This window comes from Phyllobates terribilis, unplaced genomic scaffold, assembly GCF_046119375.1.
Source record: "Phyllobates terribilis strain yellow unplaced genomic scaffold, ASM4611937v1 Scaffold_7__3_contigs__length_470593459, whole genome shotgun sequence".
In the NCBI taxonomy this organism is placed as follows: Eukaryota; Metazoa; Chordata; class Amphibia; order Anura; family Dendrobatidae; genus Phyllobates; species Phyllobates terribilis.
This window is the reverse complement of record NW_027362767.1, coordinates 403793095-403812769: the sequence shown is the minus strand read 5'-3', so window position 1 is coordinate 403812769 and position 19675 is coordinate 403793095. Positions and strand designations below refer to the sequence as shown.

The 19675-nt window shown below is 46.9% G+C and overlaps 2 protein-coding genes across 2 annotated transcripts in view; one reads left to right on the top strand and one right to left on the bottom strand.

Annotated features, from left to right (window-relative positions):
- Nucleotides 1-19434, bottom strand: part of LOC141155054 (inositol-tetrakisphosphate 1-kinase-like) — a 30647-nt gene extending 11213 nt beyond the window's left edge. The window contains exons 1-3 of the mRNA XM_073641682.1: nt 19145-19434; nt 16442-16466; nt 14308-14430 (exon numbers count right to left, since the gene is read on the bottom strand). Coding sequence (XP_073497783.1) covers nt 14308-14430; nt 16442-16466; nt 19145-19239 — 243 coding nt within the window. The 5' untranslated portion in view covers nt 19240-19434. The remainder of the gene's footprint in view (nt 1-14307; nt 14431-16441; nt 16467-19144) is intronic.
- Nucleotides 19435-19439: 5 nt separating this feature from the next.
- Nucleotides 19440-19675, top strand: part of LOC141155053 (calpain-9-like) — a 100855-nt gene continuing 100619 nt past the window's right edge. The window contains exon 1 of the mRNA XM_073641677.1: nt 19440-19545. The gene's annotated coding sequence lies outside the window, so the exon portion shown is untranslated. The remainder of the gene's footprint in view (nt 19546-19675) is intronic.

The window sequence follows — 19675 nt, the reverse complement described above, 5'->3', positions numbered from 1 at the left end:
TGCTGTGCAGTCCCAGGGTTTTTACTGTTGGCAATTATATAGGCCTCAACGGGAGTACTTGCTAGGGATGAGGGCCTGGTCAGTCTGGGAGCAATCCTAGAATTCCCCTTGCCAGGTGGAGTTGTAGGCCTGCCGTTCTGACTGCACTCTTTTGGCTATCCCGCTTATAGTCGTGTTGTAGCCCATGTCCCTGAGTGTAACGTGGCGACTCGGACCTTGTGTATTCCTTGCTCCTCTGTGGCGGTACTGGTCCTTCCGCGTGGCTGAGCCTCCGGGCTTCTGTTGGCCAGGAGACCTACAATCTCCTGCCATGCGGTTTCTGCTGCTGGATATACAATCCTCACAGCCTCGGACTCTGGTGTCCGGTTCTCTGTATCTACTCTGGCCAGGACGAGCTCTGCCAGCTCCAGTCCTCGGCTCCTTGCTCCTGTGTCCTGCTTGACTCCTGACACTGAACTCACCTAACCCCGCCTCCAGATCCAGTTATATAGGGCAGGATCATCCCCTTTTCTGGTCTGGAGCAGGAGGTGTTGCATGTGTAGCACCCCGAGGGCTCGGCTGCTACAGGGGTATTGCACCTCAAACCAGAGGTGTGATATTCCACTCCCGGGTAAGGATGGAGTGTGGACTAGGGCTCAGTAAGCTGCATGCACCACACACACCCCATTTCCGAGGAACAGACCAACGGTGCTCCCACTAGACAGAGTGCAGGCACGACAGCTTCTGTTCCTGGCTGGAGTGGGGAGGGGGGTGGAAAACCCAGTGGTGTAGGAGCAGATAGGGGTGGGTTTCTGGGCATAGATAGGAGCCCATTGGTTGCTAGTCACCTGGGCTCGGGTGTCAGAAGGAGGTATATAAGGTGGGCACCATCTCAGAACAGGGTCGAGTTCAGCCAGTTCAGGCAGGAGGAGAAGAGGAGAGGAGCTCAGCCAGAGAGGGCTGACAGGGAGCTGTGGCTCAGTCTGGGCCCAGCTCCAGAGCCAGGCCTGGAGTAGAGGCCTGAGACAGCAGAGAGGGAGAGAAGAGAAGGAACAGCAAGGAGAGTAAGAAAGGAACTGAAACAGAGGAGAAAGGAGGCGAGGAACACAGAGAAAGGCCCAGAGACACGAAGGCAGAAGGAACCCCATATTCCCAGAGGAGATACTGGGTGAAGGGTTGGCAGAGCAGGGTACCGGAACCCGAATTGGTGGAGGCGACTAATCCTCAGCCAAAACCGGAGGTTGTCACCACATCTTGGTGCGACCCCTCACTACATCCACCAGAAAGGCATACCGCATAGGGTCAGGGAAACCGGAGAGAGGTTTCACCAACAGAAGGCCCGAGGAACCTGGACAAAGGTGGGTCACTGGTGAGGACGGCCAGTAAAAAGGAAGAGAGGGAAGCTCTGAACCGCACTCTGGAATTGCCTGGGAGTTGACCGAGTCCCTCACCTGGTGGACGCAGCACGGCTCGGGCGGTCACTGCTGGCCGAAGTGATCTGAACAACAACAGTGAGTAAAGCTTTGGAAACTGCACCACAAGTCTCTGTGTTTCATCGCCGCACCAGCACCATCAGTACTGGGACACTCGCACCATCACTCCCATCATTATCCACACTAGCTGCCCTGAGGCACTACTCTTCCCGTGGGGAGTCATCCCATACTCAGCTGCACAAACAACATCAGCCTCAGCGGTCTGCAGTGCAGCGGCGGTCCCCACTGACCGCAATCCACGGGTGGAGTAGTCGGACACTTATTACAATACAAGTAGACTGCCACTGGTTTGACCACCCTGGGCACGGACCGGGTCACCGCCACGGAGAACTACAACCCCCAGCGATCCGGCTCCGGGTATTCCCCCTGCACAGCAGCAGCAGCACAGGCCCAGGGGGCGCGTCACATGTAGTGTGTTCCCTAGCCAGGAAACTCCTGTTTTGCTCCCAGACATGGTATTACTACCACTGTGACAACCAGACCCCCTGGGGTGCCACATATACAATAGCATGTTACCACCCTATTATATATACTTCTACTCTATATTCCATATATAATAAATGCTACTACACTGTACACTACATAACCATCCTATAATATATGCTACTATACCACTGCTGCATTCAAAAATACCCCCCTCATTGCAAATTTAGTTTATTACTAACATTTTCAAACTTTTTACTGTTTGCAACCAACCAATCAAACAAGAAGTGGTTTCTCCAAATTCAGCACAAAATACAGTTTTTACTGAATGCTGCAGCTTCAGAATCAGTCACCCCTTCATGACAAGCATCTTTAGAATTTAGTGGAGCCCAATCGGATGTTATGACCTGCTGAAAACTTCAAGCAAACACAGACGCCAGCTGGCAGTGTTCCTGAGCTTTCCCTTCAAAAATTTTCTATGGTGTTCAAGTCAGGTGACTGTGATGGCCACTCCAGAATCTTCAAGAATTTCTTCTGCAACCAAGCCTTGGTAGACTTTGAGGATTTCTTGGGATCATTGTGCTGTTGGAAGGTCTTCCGTCTCACTAAAGACATGACATTTTCTTCTAGAATTTCCTGATATTTGCATTCATCTTGCCATCCTCTCACTTGAGGTTTCCAGTGCTAGAGATAGCAAAGACACCTCAGAGCATCACCGATCCACAGTGATGTTTCACCACAGATAACACCGAGCCACAGCCATGTCTCACTGTAGTCATCATCGAGCCACTGCAAATGCTTCACTGTAGACATCACTGACCCACTGCCAAGCTTCACTGTAGGCATCACCGAGCCTACTTCAAACTTCACTGGAGGCATCACTGAGCCTCCATCAAACTTCACTGTAGACAGGGTGTTTTTTCAGCATATGCTTCATTCTTCCATCTCCAGACATACTGCTGATCTATAGCCCCCAAAACGTTCCAGTTTGGTTTTATCACTCTAGTCCCCAAATTTCTGTAGCTTTTTAATGGTCTTGAGAAAATTGGAGCTGACTTTTCTTGTGCTTTTGGATCAGTAGAGGCATATTTCTTGGAGTTTGGGCATGGAGACCTTCAGCGTTTAATATTAATATGAACCTCACTATGCAAACTGATACCTCTGCTGTCACTAAATCTTGCCACAGGTTTTTTGCAGTCACTTTTGACCACCTGCCTCATCAGGAATCTGGTAATAACCGGTGACAGCTTCCTCTTTCTGCTATGTCCACATAGTGTAGCCAGTGTTTCTGTAATTTGGAACTTGTGAACTCTGCTTCCTGCTCTAGCTGTAGTAACATTCAATGCTTTGTATCTTTTGTTTCCTTTTCCTTATTTGTGCAACGATCTTCTTGTAACTTTTGGGACCACTTTCTTGCCAACTGAAGAATATTAGTGACCTGCAGGGCTGGCTTCAGGCTTTTGTGGGCCCCAGGCGAAAGAGTCTCAGTGGGCTAACACATACCACGATTCATGATGCACAGATATCGCAGAGAAATATAGGTATACAACACAGGGCCCAGCCTGCCCCCTCATCCTTCACATATGTAAAGATGCACGCACACACACACAGTACGCAGACACGCACACACACAGTACGCAGACACACACACACAGTACGCAGACACGCACACACACAGTACGCATGCACACACACACAGTACGCAGACACACACAGTACGCATGCACACACACACAGTACGCAGACACGCACACACACACAGTACGCAGACACGCACACACACAGTACGCAGACACACACACAATATGCAGACACGCACACACACAATACGCAGACACGCACACACACACACAGTACGCAGACACGCACGCACACACACAGTATGCAGACACACACACAATATGCAGACACGCACACACACACAGTACGCAGACACGCACACACACAGTACGCAGACACGCACACACACAGTACGCAGACACACACACAATATGCAGACACGCACACACACAATACGCAGACACGCACACACACACACAGTACGCAGACACGCACGCACACACACAGTACGCAGACACACACACAATATGCAGACACGCACACACACACAGTACGCAGACACGCACACACACAGTACGCAGACACACACACAATATGCAGACACGCACACACACACAATACGCAGACACGCACACACACAGTACGCAGACACACACACAATATGCAGACACGCACACACACAATACGCAGACACGCACACACACACACAGTACGCAGACACGCACACACACAATACGCAGACACGCACACACACAATACGCAGACACGCACACACACACAGTACGCAGACACACACACAATATGCAGACACGCACACACACAATACGCAGACACGCACACACACACACAGTATGCAGAAACACACACACAATATGCAGACACGCACACACACAATACGCAGACATGCACACACACAATACGCAGACACGCACACACACAACACGCAGACACGCACACAGACAGTACGCATGCACACACACACAGTACGCAGACACGCACACACACACAGTATGCAGACACACACACAATATGCAGACACGCACACACACAATACGCAGACACGCACACACACAATACGCAGACACGCACACACACAGGACGCAGACACGCACACAGACAGTACACATGCACACACACACAGTACGCAGACACGCACACACACAATACGCAGACACGCGCACACACAATACGCAGACACGCACACGCACACACAATACGCACACACACACAATACGCAGACACACACACAATACACAGACACACACAATACGCAGACACACACACAATACGCAGACACGCGTACACACACACAATACGCAGACACGCACACACACAATACGCAGACACGCACACACAATACGCACACACACAATACGCAGACAGACACACACAATACGCAGACACGCGCACACACACACAATACGCAGACACGCACACACACAATACGCAGACACGCACACACGCAATACACAGACACGCACACGCAATACACAGACACGCACACACAATACGCAGACACGCACACACGCAATACGCAGACACGCACACGCAATACGCAGACACGCACACACAGTACGCAGACATGTGCACACACACAGTACGCAGACACGCACACACACAGTACGCAGACACACACACAATATGCAGACACGCACACACACAATACGCAGACACGCACACACACACAGTACGCAGACACACACAATACGCAGACACGCACACACACAGGACGCAGACACACACACAATACGCAGACACGCACACACACACAGTACGCAGACACACACACAATATGCAGACACGCACACACACAATACGCAGACATGCACACACACACACAGTATGCAGACACGCACACACACACAATATGCAGACACGCACACACACACAGTACGCAGACACGCACACACACAGTACGCAGACACACACACAATATGCAGACACGCACACACACACAATACGCAGACACGCACACACACAGTACGCAGACACACACACAATATGCAGACACGCACACACACAATACGCAGACACGCACACACACACACAGTACGCAGACACGCACACACACAATACGCAGACACGCACACACACAGGATGCAGACACGCACACACACAATACGCAGACACGCACACACACACAGTACGCAGACACACACACAATATGCAGACACGCACACACACAATACGCAGACACGCACACACACACACAGTATGCAGACACACACACAATATGCAGACACGCACACACACAATACGCAGACATGCACACACACAATACGCAGACACGCACACACACAACACGCAGACACGCACACAGACAGTACGCATGCACACACACACAGTACGCAGACACGCGCACACACACAGTATGCAGACACACACACAATATGCAGACACGCACACACACAATACGCAGACACGCACACACACAATACGCAGACATGCACACACACAGGACGCAGACACGCACACAGACAGTACACATGCACACACACACAGTACGCATGCACACACACACAGTACGCAGACACGCACACACACAATACGCAGACACGCGCACACACAATACGCAGACACGCACACGCACACACAATACGCACACACACACAATACGCAGACACACACACAATACACAGACACACACAATACGCAGACACACACACAATACGCAGACACGCGTACACACACACAATACGCAGACACGCACACGCACACACAATACGCACACACACACAATACGCAGACAGACACACACAATACGCAGACACGCGCACACACACACAATACGCAGACACACACACAATACGCAGACACGCACACACGCAATACACAGACACGCACACGCAATACACAGACACGCACACACAATACGCAGACACGCACACACGCAATACGCAGACACGCACACGCAATACGCAGACACGCACACACAGTACGCAGACATGTGCACACACACAGTACGCAGACACGCACACACACAGTACGCAGACACACACACAATATGCAGACACGCACACACACAATACGCAGACACGCACACACACACACAGTACGCAGACACACACACAATACGCAGACACGCACACACACAGGACGCAGACACACACACAATACGCAGACACGCACACACACACAGTACGCAGACACACACACAATATGCAGACACGCACACACACAATACGCAGACACGCACACACACACACAGTATGCAGACACACACACAATATGCAGACACGCACACACACAATATGCAGACATGCACACACACAATACGCAGACACGCACACACACAACACGCAGACACGCACACAGACAGTACGCATGCACACACACACAGTACGCAGACACGCACACACACACAGTATGCAGACACACACACAATATGCAGACACGCACACACACAATACGCAGACACGCACACACACAATACGCAGACACGCACACACACAGGACGCAGACACGCACACAGACAGTACACATGCACACACACACAGTACGCATGCACACACACACAGTACGCAGACACGCACACACACAATACGCAGACACGCGCACACACAATACGCAGACACGCACACGCACACACAATACGCACACACACACAATACGCAGACACACACACAATACACAGAAACACACAATACGCAGACACACACACACAATACGCAGACACGCGTACACACACACAATACGCAAACACGCACACACACAATACGCAGACACGCACACGCACACACAATACGCACACACACACAATACGCAGACAGACACACACAATACGCAGACACGCGCACACACACACAATACGCAGACACGCACACACACAATACGCAGACACGCACACACGCAATACACAGACACGCACACGCAATACACAGACACGCACACACAATACGCAGACACGCACACACGCAATACGCAGACACGCACACGCAATACGCAGACACGCACACACAGTACGCAGACATGTGCACACACACAGTACGCAGACACGCACACACACAGTACGCAGACACACACACAATATGCAGACACGCACACACACAATACGCAGACACGCACACACACACACAGTACGCAGACACACACACACACAATACGCAGACACACACACAGGACGCAGACACACACACACACAATACGCAGACACGCACACACACACAGTACGCAGACACACACACAATATGCAGACACGCACACACACAATACGCAGACACGCACACACACACATAGTACGCAGACACGCACACACACACAGTATGCAGACACACACACAATATGCAGACACGCACACACACAATACGCAGACACGCACACACACAACACGCAGACACGCACACAGACAGTACGCATGCACACACACACAGTACGCAGACACGCACACACACACAGTATGCAGACACACACACAATATGCAGACACGCACACACACAATACGCAGACACGCACACACACAATACGCAGACACGCACACACACAGGACGCAGACACGCACACAGACAGTACACATGCACACACACACAGTACGCATGCACACACACACAGTACGCAGACACGCACACACACAATACGCAGACACGCGCACACACAATACGCAGACACGCACAATACGCACACACACAATACGCAGACACACACACAATACACAGACACACACAATACGCAGACACACACACACAATACCCAGACACGCGTACACACACACAATACGCAGACACGCACACACACAATACGCAGACACGCACACGCACACACAATACGCACACACACACAATACGCAGACACACACACACAATACACAGACACACACAATACGCAGACACGCGCACACACACACAATACGCAGACACGCACACACACAATACGCAGACACGCACACACGCAATACACAGACACGCACACGCAATACACAGACACGCACACACAATACGCAGACACGCACACACGCAATACGCAGACACGCACACGCAATACGCAGACACGCACACACAGTACGCAGACATGTGCACACACACAATACGCAGACACGCACACACACAATACGCAGACACACACAATACGCAGACACGCACACATACAATACGCAGACACGCACACACACACAATATGCAGACACGCACACACGCAATACGCAGACGAACACACACAATACGCAGACACACACAATACGCAGACACGCGCACACACACACAATACGCAGACACACAATATGCAGACACGCACACACACAATACGCAGACAAGCACACACAATATGCAGACACGCACACACAATACGCAGACACACGCAATACGCAGACACGCACACGCAATACGCAGACACGCACACACAATACGCAGACACACACACGCAATACGCAGACACGCACACGCAATAAGCAGACACGCACACACAATTCTCAGACATGTGCACACACACAATACGCAGACACGCACACACACAATATGCAGACACACGCACACACACACAATACGCAGACACACACACACAATACGCAGACACACGCACATACAATACGCAGACACGCACACACACACACAATACGCTGACACACACAATACGCAGACACACACACACAATACGCAGACACGCGCACACACACACAATACGCAGACACACAATACGCAGACACGCACACGCACACACAATAAGCACACACAATACGCAGACACACACACAATACACAGACACACACAATACGCAGACACGCGCACACACACACAAAACGCAGACACGCACACACGCAATACACAGACACGCACACGCAATACACAGACACGCACACACAATACGCAGACACGCACACACAATACGCACACACACACAATACGCAGACACACACAATACGTAGACACACACAATACGCAGACACACACACACAATACGCAGACACGCGCACACACACACAATACGCAGACATGCACACACACAATACGCAGACACGCACACGCACACAATACGCACACACACAATACGCAGACACACACAATACACAGACACACACAATACGCAGACACGCGCACACACACACAATACGCAGACATGCACACACACAATACGCAGACACGCACACACGCAATACACAGACACGCACACGCAATACACAGACACGCACACACAATACGCAGACACGCACACACGCAATACGCAGACACGCACACGCAATACGCAGACACGCACACACAGTACGCAGACATGTGCACACACACAATACGCAGACACGCACACACACAATACGCAGACACGCACACACACACACAATACGCAGACACACACAATACGCAGACACGCACACATACAATACGAAGACACGCACACACACACAATATGCAGACAGGCACACACGCAATACGCAGACTCACACACACAATACGCAGACACACACAATACGCAGACACGCGCACACACACAAAATACACGCAGGCATGCACAATACGCAGACACGCACACACACAATACGCAGACACGCACACACACAATACGCAGACACGCACACACAATACGCAGACACGCAATACGCAGACACGCACACACAATACGCAGACACACACACGCAAAACGCAGACACGCACACGCAATACGCAGACACGCACACACAATTCTCAGACGTGCACACACACAATATGCAGACACGCACACACACAATACGCAGACACACGCACACACACACAATACGCAGACACACACACATAATACGCAGACACGCACACATATAATACGCAGACACGCACACACACACAATATGCAGACACGCACACACACAATACGCAAACACGCACACACACAATACGCAGACACGCACACACACAATACGCAGACACGCACACACGCAATACGCAGACACGCACACGCAATACGCAGACACGCACACACAATACGCAGACACGCACACACGCAATACGCAGACACGCACACGCAATACGCAGACACGCACACACAATACGCAGACACACACACAATATGCAGACACGCACACACACACAATACGCAAACACGCACACATACAATACGCAGACACGCACACACACAATACGCAGACACACACACGCAATACGCAGACACGCACACGCAATACGCAGACACGCACACACAATACGCAGACACGCACACACGCAATACGCAGACACGCACACGCAATACGCAGACACGCGCACACGATACGCAGACATATGCACACACACAATACGCAGACACGCACACACACAATACGCAGACACACGCACACACACACAATACGCAGACACACACACACAATACGCAGACACGCACACATACAATACGCAGACACGCACACACACACAGTATGCAGACACGCACACACACAATACGCAAACACGCACACACAATACACAGACACGCACACACACAATACGCAGACACGCACACACGCAATACGCAGACACGCACACGTAATACGCAGACACGCACACACAATACGCAGACACGCACACACGCAATACACAGACACGCACACGTAATACGCAGACACGCACACACAATACGCAGACACGCACACACAATACGCAGACACGCACACACACACACAATATGCAGACACGCACACACACACAATACGCAAACACGCACACACACAATACGCAGACACGCACACACACAATACGCAGACACACACACGCAATACGCAGACACGCACACGCAATACGCAGACACGCACACACAATACGCAGACACACACACGCAATACGCAGACACGCACACGCAATACGCAGACACGCACACACGATACGCAGACATATGCACACACACAATACGCAGACACGCACACACACAATACGCAGACATGCGCACATACACAATACGCAGACATGCGCACACACACACAATACGCAGACACACACAATACGCAGACACACACATAATACGCAGACATGCACACACAATACGCAGACACGCACACAATACGCAGACACGCACACACAGTGCACAGACATGCGCATGCTCACGGTACGCAGGCATGCACACACATACACACATGAACATGGTACACATATATACACACACAATACGCAGACACGCACAGATACATGCACATACATATTTGAACACATTGTTAAAAACACATAAAACAGACATAAATATATAAACACAGTCATACACTCTGACATACACAGACATTCACATCATACATGCACACACACATTAGAAATATTTTTTATATGGGGATTGGGGAAGCTCGCTCACCTGCCCCCTGGCCTGTGTCCCATCCAGCTCCTCAGTCATGTGGCAGTGCAGGGCCTCAGGCGTGTCACATGACCCTGGACCATCAGGGGGGCCCACTCGCCATCAGGGCCCAGGCTGCTTCCCCGGCATCTGTGCAGGACCGCCGGTGCTGTTCAAGCTCTGCTCTGCTACATGCAGCAGCAGCAGTGTGCAGTCAGTGTGCTGCTGCTCCACCAATCAGGCCCAGTGCTGTCACTTTCCAGACATGGCCACGCGCTGTGCGGCTGTGTCTGGAAGTTATGACGCGGCAGGTGTGACACACAAGCGCAATTAAAGGCACAGTGCCCCGATAACGAGTGGGCCCCCCTGATGTTCCAGGGCCCGAGGCACTTGCCCCCCGGGTACGCCGGGTGATGACGCCGGCCCTGGTGACCTGGAGGGTATTGTCCATGAAGAATAGACTAAGATTTGTCTGGAACGCTGCTAGAAGCTGGTGTCTAGTTATTCATCCCATTTGCAGCAGGCCATAACAGCCAGAGGGGCTCTATTAAGTACGAAAGACGCTTCTCAAGACGGTTGGAATAATTCTGTGACTGCAGTAGTCGGTAAAAGTGGCATTTTGTGGTGAATTTGGAGAAACCACTTGTTATATTATTTGTATTGAGCCATTTACATTGTTCTTGTTTTATTAGTTTATTGCAGAAAGAGTGTAAATTTTGCTAATAATTCTAATTTACAATAGGGGTTGAACCCTATAATATACAGTGGGGAAAAAAGTATTTAGTCAGCCACCAATTGTCCAAGTTTTCCCACTTAAAAAGATGAGAGGGGCCTGTAATTGACATCATAGGTCGACCTCAACTATGAGAGACAAAATGAGAAAACAAATCCTGAAAATCACATTGTCTGATTTGGAAAGAATTTTTTTCAAATTTTGGTGGAAAATAAGTATTTGGTCAATTACAAAAGTTCATCCCAATACTTTGTTAGATATCCTTTGTTGGCAATGACAGAGGTCAAATGTTTTCTGTAAGTCTTCACAAGGTTGGCACACACTGATGCTGGTATGTTGGCCCATTCCTCCATGCAGTTCTCCTCTACAGCAGTGATGTTTTGTGGCTGTCGCTGGGCAACACGGACTTTCAACTCCCTCCAAAGGTTTTCTATAGGGTTTAGATCTGAAGACTGGCTAGGCCACTCCAGGACCTTGAAATGCTTCTTACAAAGCCACTCCTTCGATGCCCTGGTGGTGTGCTTGGGATCATTGTCATGCTAAAAGACCCAGCCTCGTTTCATCTTCAATGCCCTTGCTGATGGAAGGAGGTTTGCACTCAAAATCTCACGATACATGGCCCCATTCATTCTTTCATGTACACGGATCAGTCGTCCTGGTCCCTTGGCAGAGAAACAGCCCCAAAGCATGATGTTGCCACCCCCATGCTTCACAGTAGGTATGGTGTTCTTTGGATGCAACTCAGCATTCTTTTTCCTCCAAACACGACGAGTTGTGTTTCTACCAAACAGTTCTACTTTGGTTTCATCTGACCATGTGACATTCTCCCAATACTCTTCTGAATCATCCAAATGGTCTCTGCAAACTTCAGATGGGCCCAGACATGTAATGGCTTAAGCAGGGGGACACATCTGGCACTGCAGGATCTGAATCCCTGGCGGCGTAGTGTGTTACTGATGGTAGCCTGTGTAACGTTGGTCCCAGCTCTCTGCAGGTCATTCACTAGGTTTCCCCGTGTGGTTCTGGGATTTTTGCTTACCGTTCTTGAGATCATTTTGACCCCATGTGGTGAGATCTTGTGTGGAGCCCCAGATCGAGGAAGATTATCAGTGGTCTTGTATGTCTTCCATTTTCTAATTATTGCTCTCACAGTTGATTTCTTCACACCAAGCTGCTTGCCTATTGCAGATTCAGTCTTCCCAGCCTGGTGCAGGGCTACAATTTTGTTTCTGGTGTCCTTCGACAGCTATTTGGTCTTCACCATAGTGGAGTTTGGAGTGTGACTGTTTGAGCTTGTGGACAGGTGTCTTTTATACTGATAAAAAGTTCAAACAGGTGTCAGTACTACAGGTAATGAGTGGAGGACAGAGGAGCCTCTTAAAGAAGTAGTTACAGGTCTGTGAGAGCCAGAAATCTTGCTTGTTTGTAATTGACCAAATACTTATTTTCCACCAAAATTTGAAAAAAAAATTCTTTCCAAATCAGACAATGTGATTTTCAGGATTTGTTTTCTCATTTTGTCTCTCATAGTTGAGGTCGACCTATGATGTCAATTACAGGCCTCTCTCATCTTTTTAAGTGGGAGAACTTGCACAATTGGTGGCTGACTAAATACTTTTTTTCCCCACTGTATACTACTATACTAGACTAGGCTACTGAAAAATACACTGCCATCTATGAGAGTACGTGACATAAGTATCTATAAATTCAATATTTGCTCATTTGACAGGTAATTTACACCTCGCTAATGTATATCTATACAAAGAGGAAAGGTGTGTGCCATTGTACTGCCGAGTGTACAATTTGCTATAGGTATATTTATACACCCTTTATGGATACAGCATAGACCTGCATGACATTTAGCTGTATTTTTAGTTCCCTTTTTGTTTCTAGGTTTGTAGAGTATTAACTCATTCTCCATTTTTATGTCATTACCTGGAGCCTCTGGACAAGGTGATGGGACGCCAGGTCCTGACCGGCTTCTACCAAGAGGTCTGACAACTTGTGGATAATGAGGTCAAATGGCCCTTGACTAAGGAGACATTTGGTGAGGTCAACCTGAAGATGACACAATACGGAAGAGAAGATAAAGTTCTACAGAGTCATAATTTGGTTAACAGGGTTATCAGAAGCACAACATGTGGATAGGTGATAAAAGTATAACTGGTGGGGACCTGACGGCTGAGACACCCACAATTCATGAAAACTGGAGTCCTGTCTCTTCATGCGAATTAAGTGGTAGAGCGTATGCTTCTTTGGGAACTTTCTAAGGGAACAGTGGTTGCGCATGCTCACTACCACTCTCATAGACCCATTGAAGTGAATAGACCAGTGGTCACACATGTATGGTACCGCGATCATTGACCCATAGAATTGAATGGAGTGGTGGTCAATTATGGGTGATACTGCTCCATGCACACAAACAACAAAGATCCCATGTTCTCTTCATTGGTGGTGGTTCCAGCGGTTGGACCTCCACCATTCATACATCTATCACCTATCCCCTTGTTTGTGGGATTACACCTTTAGGCCACCTGGACAAGTTTCCCCATTTCCCTTGATCAAAAAAACATTGGAAACCAAAGGTTGAGTGTGGGTGAAGGCTCCAACTACCTACAGTGGAACCTCTCCACTTTTGGGAAGACCACCTCCTAACCCAAATAAGATTTCATGTAACTGATTTTCCATTCCAATATATCTTATACATATTTGCCACCTTCTTTTAGAAGACCACCTCGAAAAAAAGACTATTTTTTTATGCAATTAAAGGAGCACAACTCATAGAAACACTACTCAGTTTCCAATGTGACTGAGGAGTAATCATAACTGTGAAGGACCAATATGATGAAAGACAAAATACCTCCAAATAGAAATGTAGCATAGTTCTTCTGATTCTCTAAGTCACTCCATGTGCAGGGCAGCAGCTTGGGTATCTATGGTTATAACCTCTAACTGCTAATTAAATGTCATTATATGAGTAGTCGTAACCATGGAAACCTAAGCTACTGCAATGCAGTGCACATGGACTAAGCGACATAGCGAATCAGAAGAACTATCGTATATTTCTAATTGAAAGTATTTGCTAATATTATTATTATTATTATTTCATCTACTAAATATCACGATAGGATCTCGGAGATGGGAATACCCATTTAAGGTAATATAGTAAAATACACGTTGATATAAAGGAACATGGGACCTAATTGATCAAAACTCTATTTGTTCTCCATAGCAACAAATCAGCCCAGCTTTCATTTTTTAAACAGCTCTTGTAACAGTTTTTGATAAATCTGCCCCATTATGTTTTTAATGTCCCAAACCTCATTTGTCAAATATGTCTAAAAAGAAAAAAACAAACATCTTTGTTGCCCATAGCAACCAATCAGAGCTCAGCTTTAATTTTTTAAACAGCTTTGGTAAAAAGAAAGCTGCACTGTGATTGGTTGCTATGGGCAACAATACAATTTTTTGATAAATCTGCCCCATTTTAAGCTTTTACCAGTAGTAAATGAGTATGAGGTGTTTATTAGTGTCACCTCTTATTTGATGCATGTCAGCTATACGCTCATACCTTATTATCAGCCTGTCTAAATGGACCTTACAGGGGTATTCCCATCTCCAAGATCTTATCCCAATATGTAGTAGGTGTAATAATAATAATATTAGCAAATATCTCCAATTAGAAATGTAACATAGTTCTTCTGATTCACAATGTCTCTTACCCCATGTGAAGGGCATTGCAGTAGAATAGGTATCCATGGTCATGACCACTCATATAGGGATAGTTAGTTAGCAGTTAGTGGTCATAACCATGGATACCTAAGCTACTGCAATGTCCTGCACGTGGGGTAAGTGACATGGCGAATCAGAAGAACTATACTATATTTTTAATTGGACATATTTGCTAATATTATTATTACACCTACTACATATTGGGATAGGATCTTGGAGATGGGAATACTCCTTTAAAAATAAGTCCCCCCTAAGGAGGGTGTGGACTTCAGAATCAAACATGGAAGTCAGGGAGTCATGTACGGTAATAAAAAGCCAAAATTCGTAAAAATCTTACCTCTGTTACGTCGTATCCTTGATTCCTAGGATACAGACACAAAGCAAGATATGGGTTGAGTGTCAAAATGACATTCACAGAACACAAATAACAGCTAAACAGAGCAACACAGTTATGGGAATAGTCATAGTATTGTATGAGAGTGTCCGATACATCCTGGACAAAAACAGGCCAAGATGATGGACCAGATGATGTTTTTGTCAATTCGACAGAGAGTTTTGCCATTAGCAATGGTCTGCACATATGGCCCCCATCTAACTAACAGATGTGAGTGATGTCAAGCAGGAGATGAAAGCCACCGAAATGCAGGTTTTCTAATAGAGCTCACATCAAACCGATGATACCACAAGTCAAAATGTAGACTTGGAGATCAGTTTTCATGGATCATGACCATGGTGGAACCAATATTTGTCTTTATGGAGTCCATATGTGTAGGTATCTACAAGGACAATTATAGGCATAGAAACCAATGTCAATACTCTCTCCATAGAGGAAGCCCATACAGACGTTCCCATTGTCAATAGACACACCTTCGTTGTCAGTTATGGTCCTTGAGAGAAGATGTCAGGGACAATTTTTTACACTTATTGCAATTTTTAAACACTACATGGTCATTTTCTATTCATTCCTACCTCTTCAATCTCAGGAATCCCCCTGAATTTTTGATGGCCCCTTTCACAAGTTAGTTAAGGTGATAGTGAGTAAAATTGTGCTTTGCACTATCGATGTTTATGGTGATGGTGGATGATATAGCTCTTGGATTTGGTTAAGGTGATGTTGGGTGATATACAGTAGCTCTTGGATTTGGTTAAGGTGATGGTGGATGATATAGCTCTTGGATTTGGTTAAGGTGATGGTGGGTGATATAGCTCTTGGATTTGGTTAAGGTGATGGTGGATGATATAGCTCTTGGATTTGGTTAAGGTGATGGTGGATGATATAGCTCTTGGCTTTGGTTAAGATGATGGTGTTGGTGGGTGATATACAGTAGCTCTTAGCTTTGGTTAAGGTGATGGTGGATGATATAGCTCTTAGATTTTGTTAAGGTGATGGTGGATGATATAGCTCTTGGATTTGGTTAAGGTTATGGTGGGCGATATAGCTCTTGGATTTGGTTAAGGTGATGGTGGGCGATATAGCTCTTGGATTTAGTTAAAGTGATGGTGGATGATATAGCTCTTGGCTTTGGTTAAGGTGATGGTGTTGGTGGGTGATATACAGTAGCTCTTAGCTTTGGTTAAGGTGATGGTGGGTATATAATTTTTGGCATTGGTAATTTGATGGCGGGAAATATATCACTTGTCATTGGTTAAGAAGATGGTGGGGAATATAACACTTGGCATTGTTTACGACTATGTGTGGGATATAGCTTTTGGCATTGGAAATGGGTAAGTTGGTGGTGGGTGATGTAGCTCTTGACACGGGCAGAAAATGTGCATGCATGCTAATATTATAATATTATTTAGCATAGCAATGCTGTATAGTAATTGTTGTCATATGATGCTTTGTCCTATACAACAAAATATATAATCTCAAACCTCACTATCCTTTTATTTTCTATGAGAAAAGTGAAAATTAGGTTACCTATAGATTTTCAGCATTTAGGACATCTGTTTCACAGGTCCAACATTCGAGGTCAGAGTATAGACCACGATGTCCAGAATAGCGGCTGGTCTGAATATTGCAGTCCATACTAAAACCATGAATGGCGGAAGTGTGAAAATGGCCATTTAATGAACACTTCATTATTATTGTATGTGGTCCGATCCTCAAGAGATTTTATAAGGGATCTTCTTCAAGAGATCAAGGTCTTAAGCCTCACGTAAGACAGCTGCTCATAAGCTACCTTGTAATGGACTTTCTTCACCTGAAATGTCTCCTACTCATATATATATATATATGTTCACCTTACATGCTACTATGAAGAAATATCTATCAAGGCATGGTTTATTTTACATTTATATGGGTCCTATTTGAATATTTCCTTTTGTTAGAAGAATCCCCCAACAATAGGTTGATCACAGAATTTTCTATTTCTGGGACCCCTATAAATAAACTGTAGGGGATTCTGTCAGCATTTGTCCCTTTTATGTGCAGCGCCAGTACAGGGGAAATTAATAATTACACAGATCCTATTGAATTGAATGATCTGTAACGCATGGACATGCCGGGTCCTCCGAGACCTGCTTTCTACTTGTCGGTGTTCTGATTCTCTATTGATCCAAAATTCTTTTTTGATGGAACTATTAGGAAATTTGTTTTCTATTTCTATTTCAGCTTACAAAACTCCAACACTCTAGTATAAACCCAATTCATATGACATAATGTATATGCCACTTGTCACATGGGATAATGCAATGGTGGCGCAGTTAGCAGATATATAGGCATATTATGTGTTTGCCATTCAACTCTGCACATTTCTTTTTACATAGGACTGCAGGTAAACTCACTGCTCAATAAGTGAAATGGCAAGTTTATTTCTGCTTCAATATTTCACATACCAGAAAAACATACCTGCCTGTGTAATAGACTAATCCAAGGTGTAACATGTGCTATAATGCGCCCACATAATGGAATGCATACCATAATATAGTGCACAGGTAGAAGACTGTATCAGATCACTACGTAGGTGGCACATAGTCCATGATCGCAGCAGCACACCTGTACAAATAGGATGTGTAATGTCCATGAAATCGGACTGACCTGCATAGTTCCTCAAAGATGTGAAAATTGAGTTTTCTCTTCTTGTTCTCATTCAGACATACTCCGATCCTCTTCCTGGAGTTCAGGGAAGGCATGATCACCGCACCTGCTGTCAGTCCCCACACTGTAAACCAGCTCGCCCAGGTAACACCAGTCTGCTCCAGTCACCTTTAACCTCCCGGCTGCATTCTTCCTGCTCCAGTAGGATGGGTTCACCAATGGCGGTGACAAAGGGTAGTGCTGACTAGAGTACGTGAGGTTTGGGACGGGCATCTACCAGCTGATTGCTATAAATATTGATTAGGTCACAGTCACCGGGGACATAGCATATGACACTCCTCCTGATGAGGAACAACTGCAATGACTGAGCTATGGGATCAGCAGCAAAGTAGTCATATACGGTATGGATCATATATATATAGATATTTATATCTATATATATATCTATATATATATATATATATATATATATATATATATATAATTTATGTACATAGAATCGATAAAGACACTTTGCATAAAAATTGACCC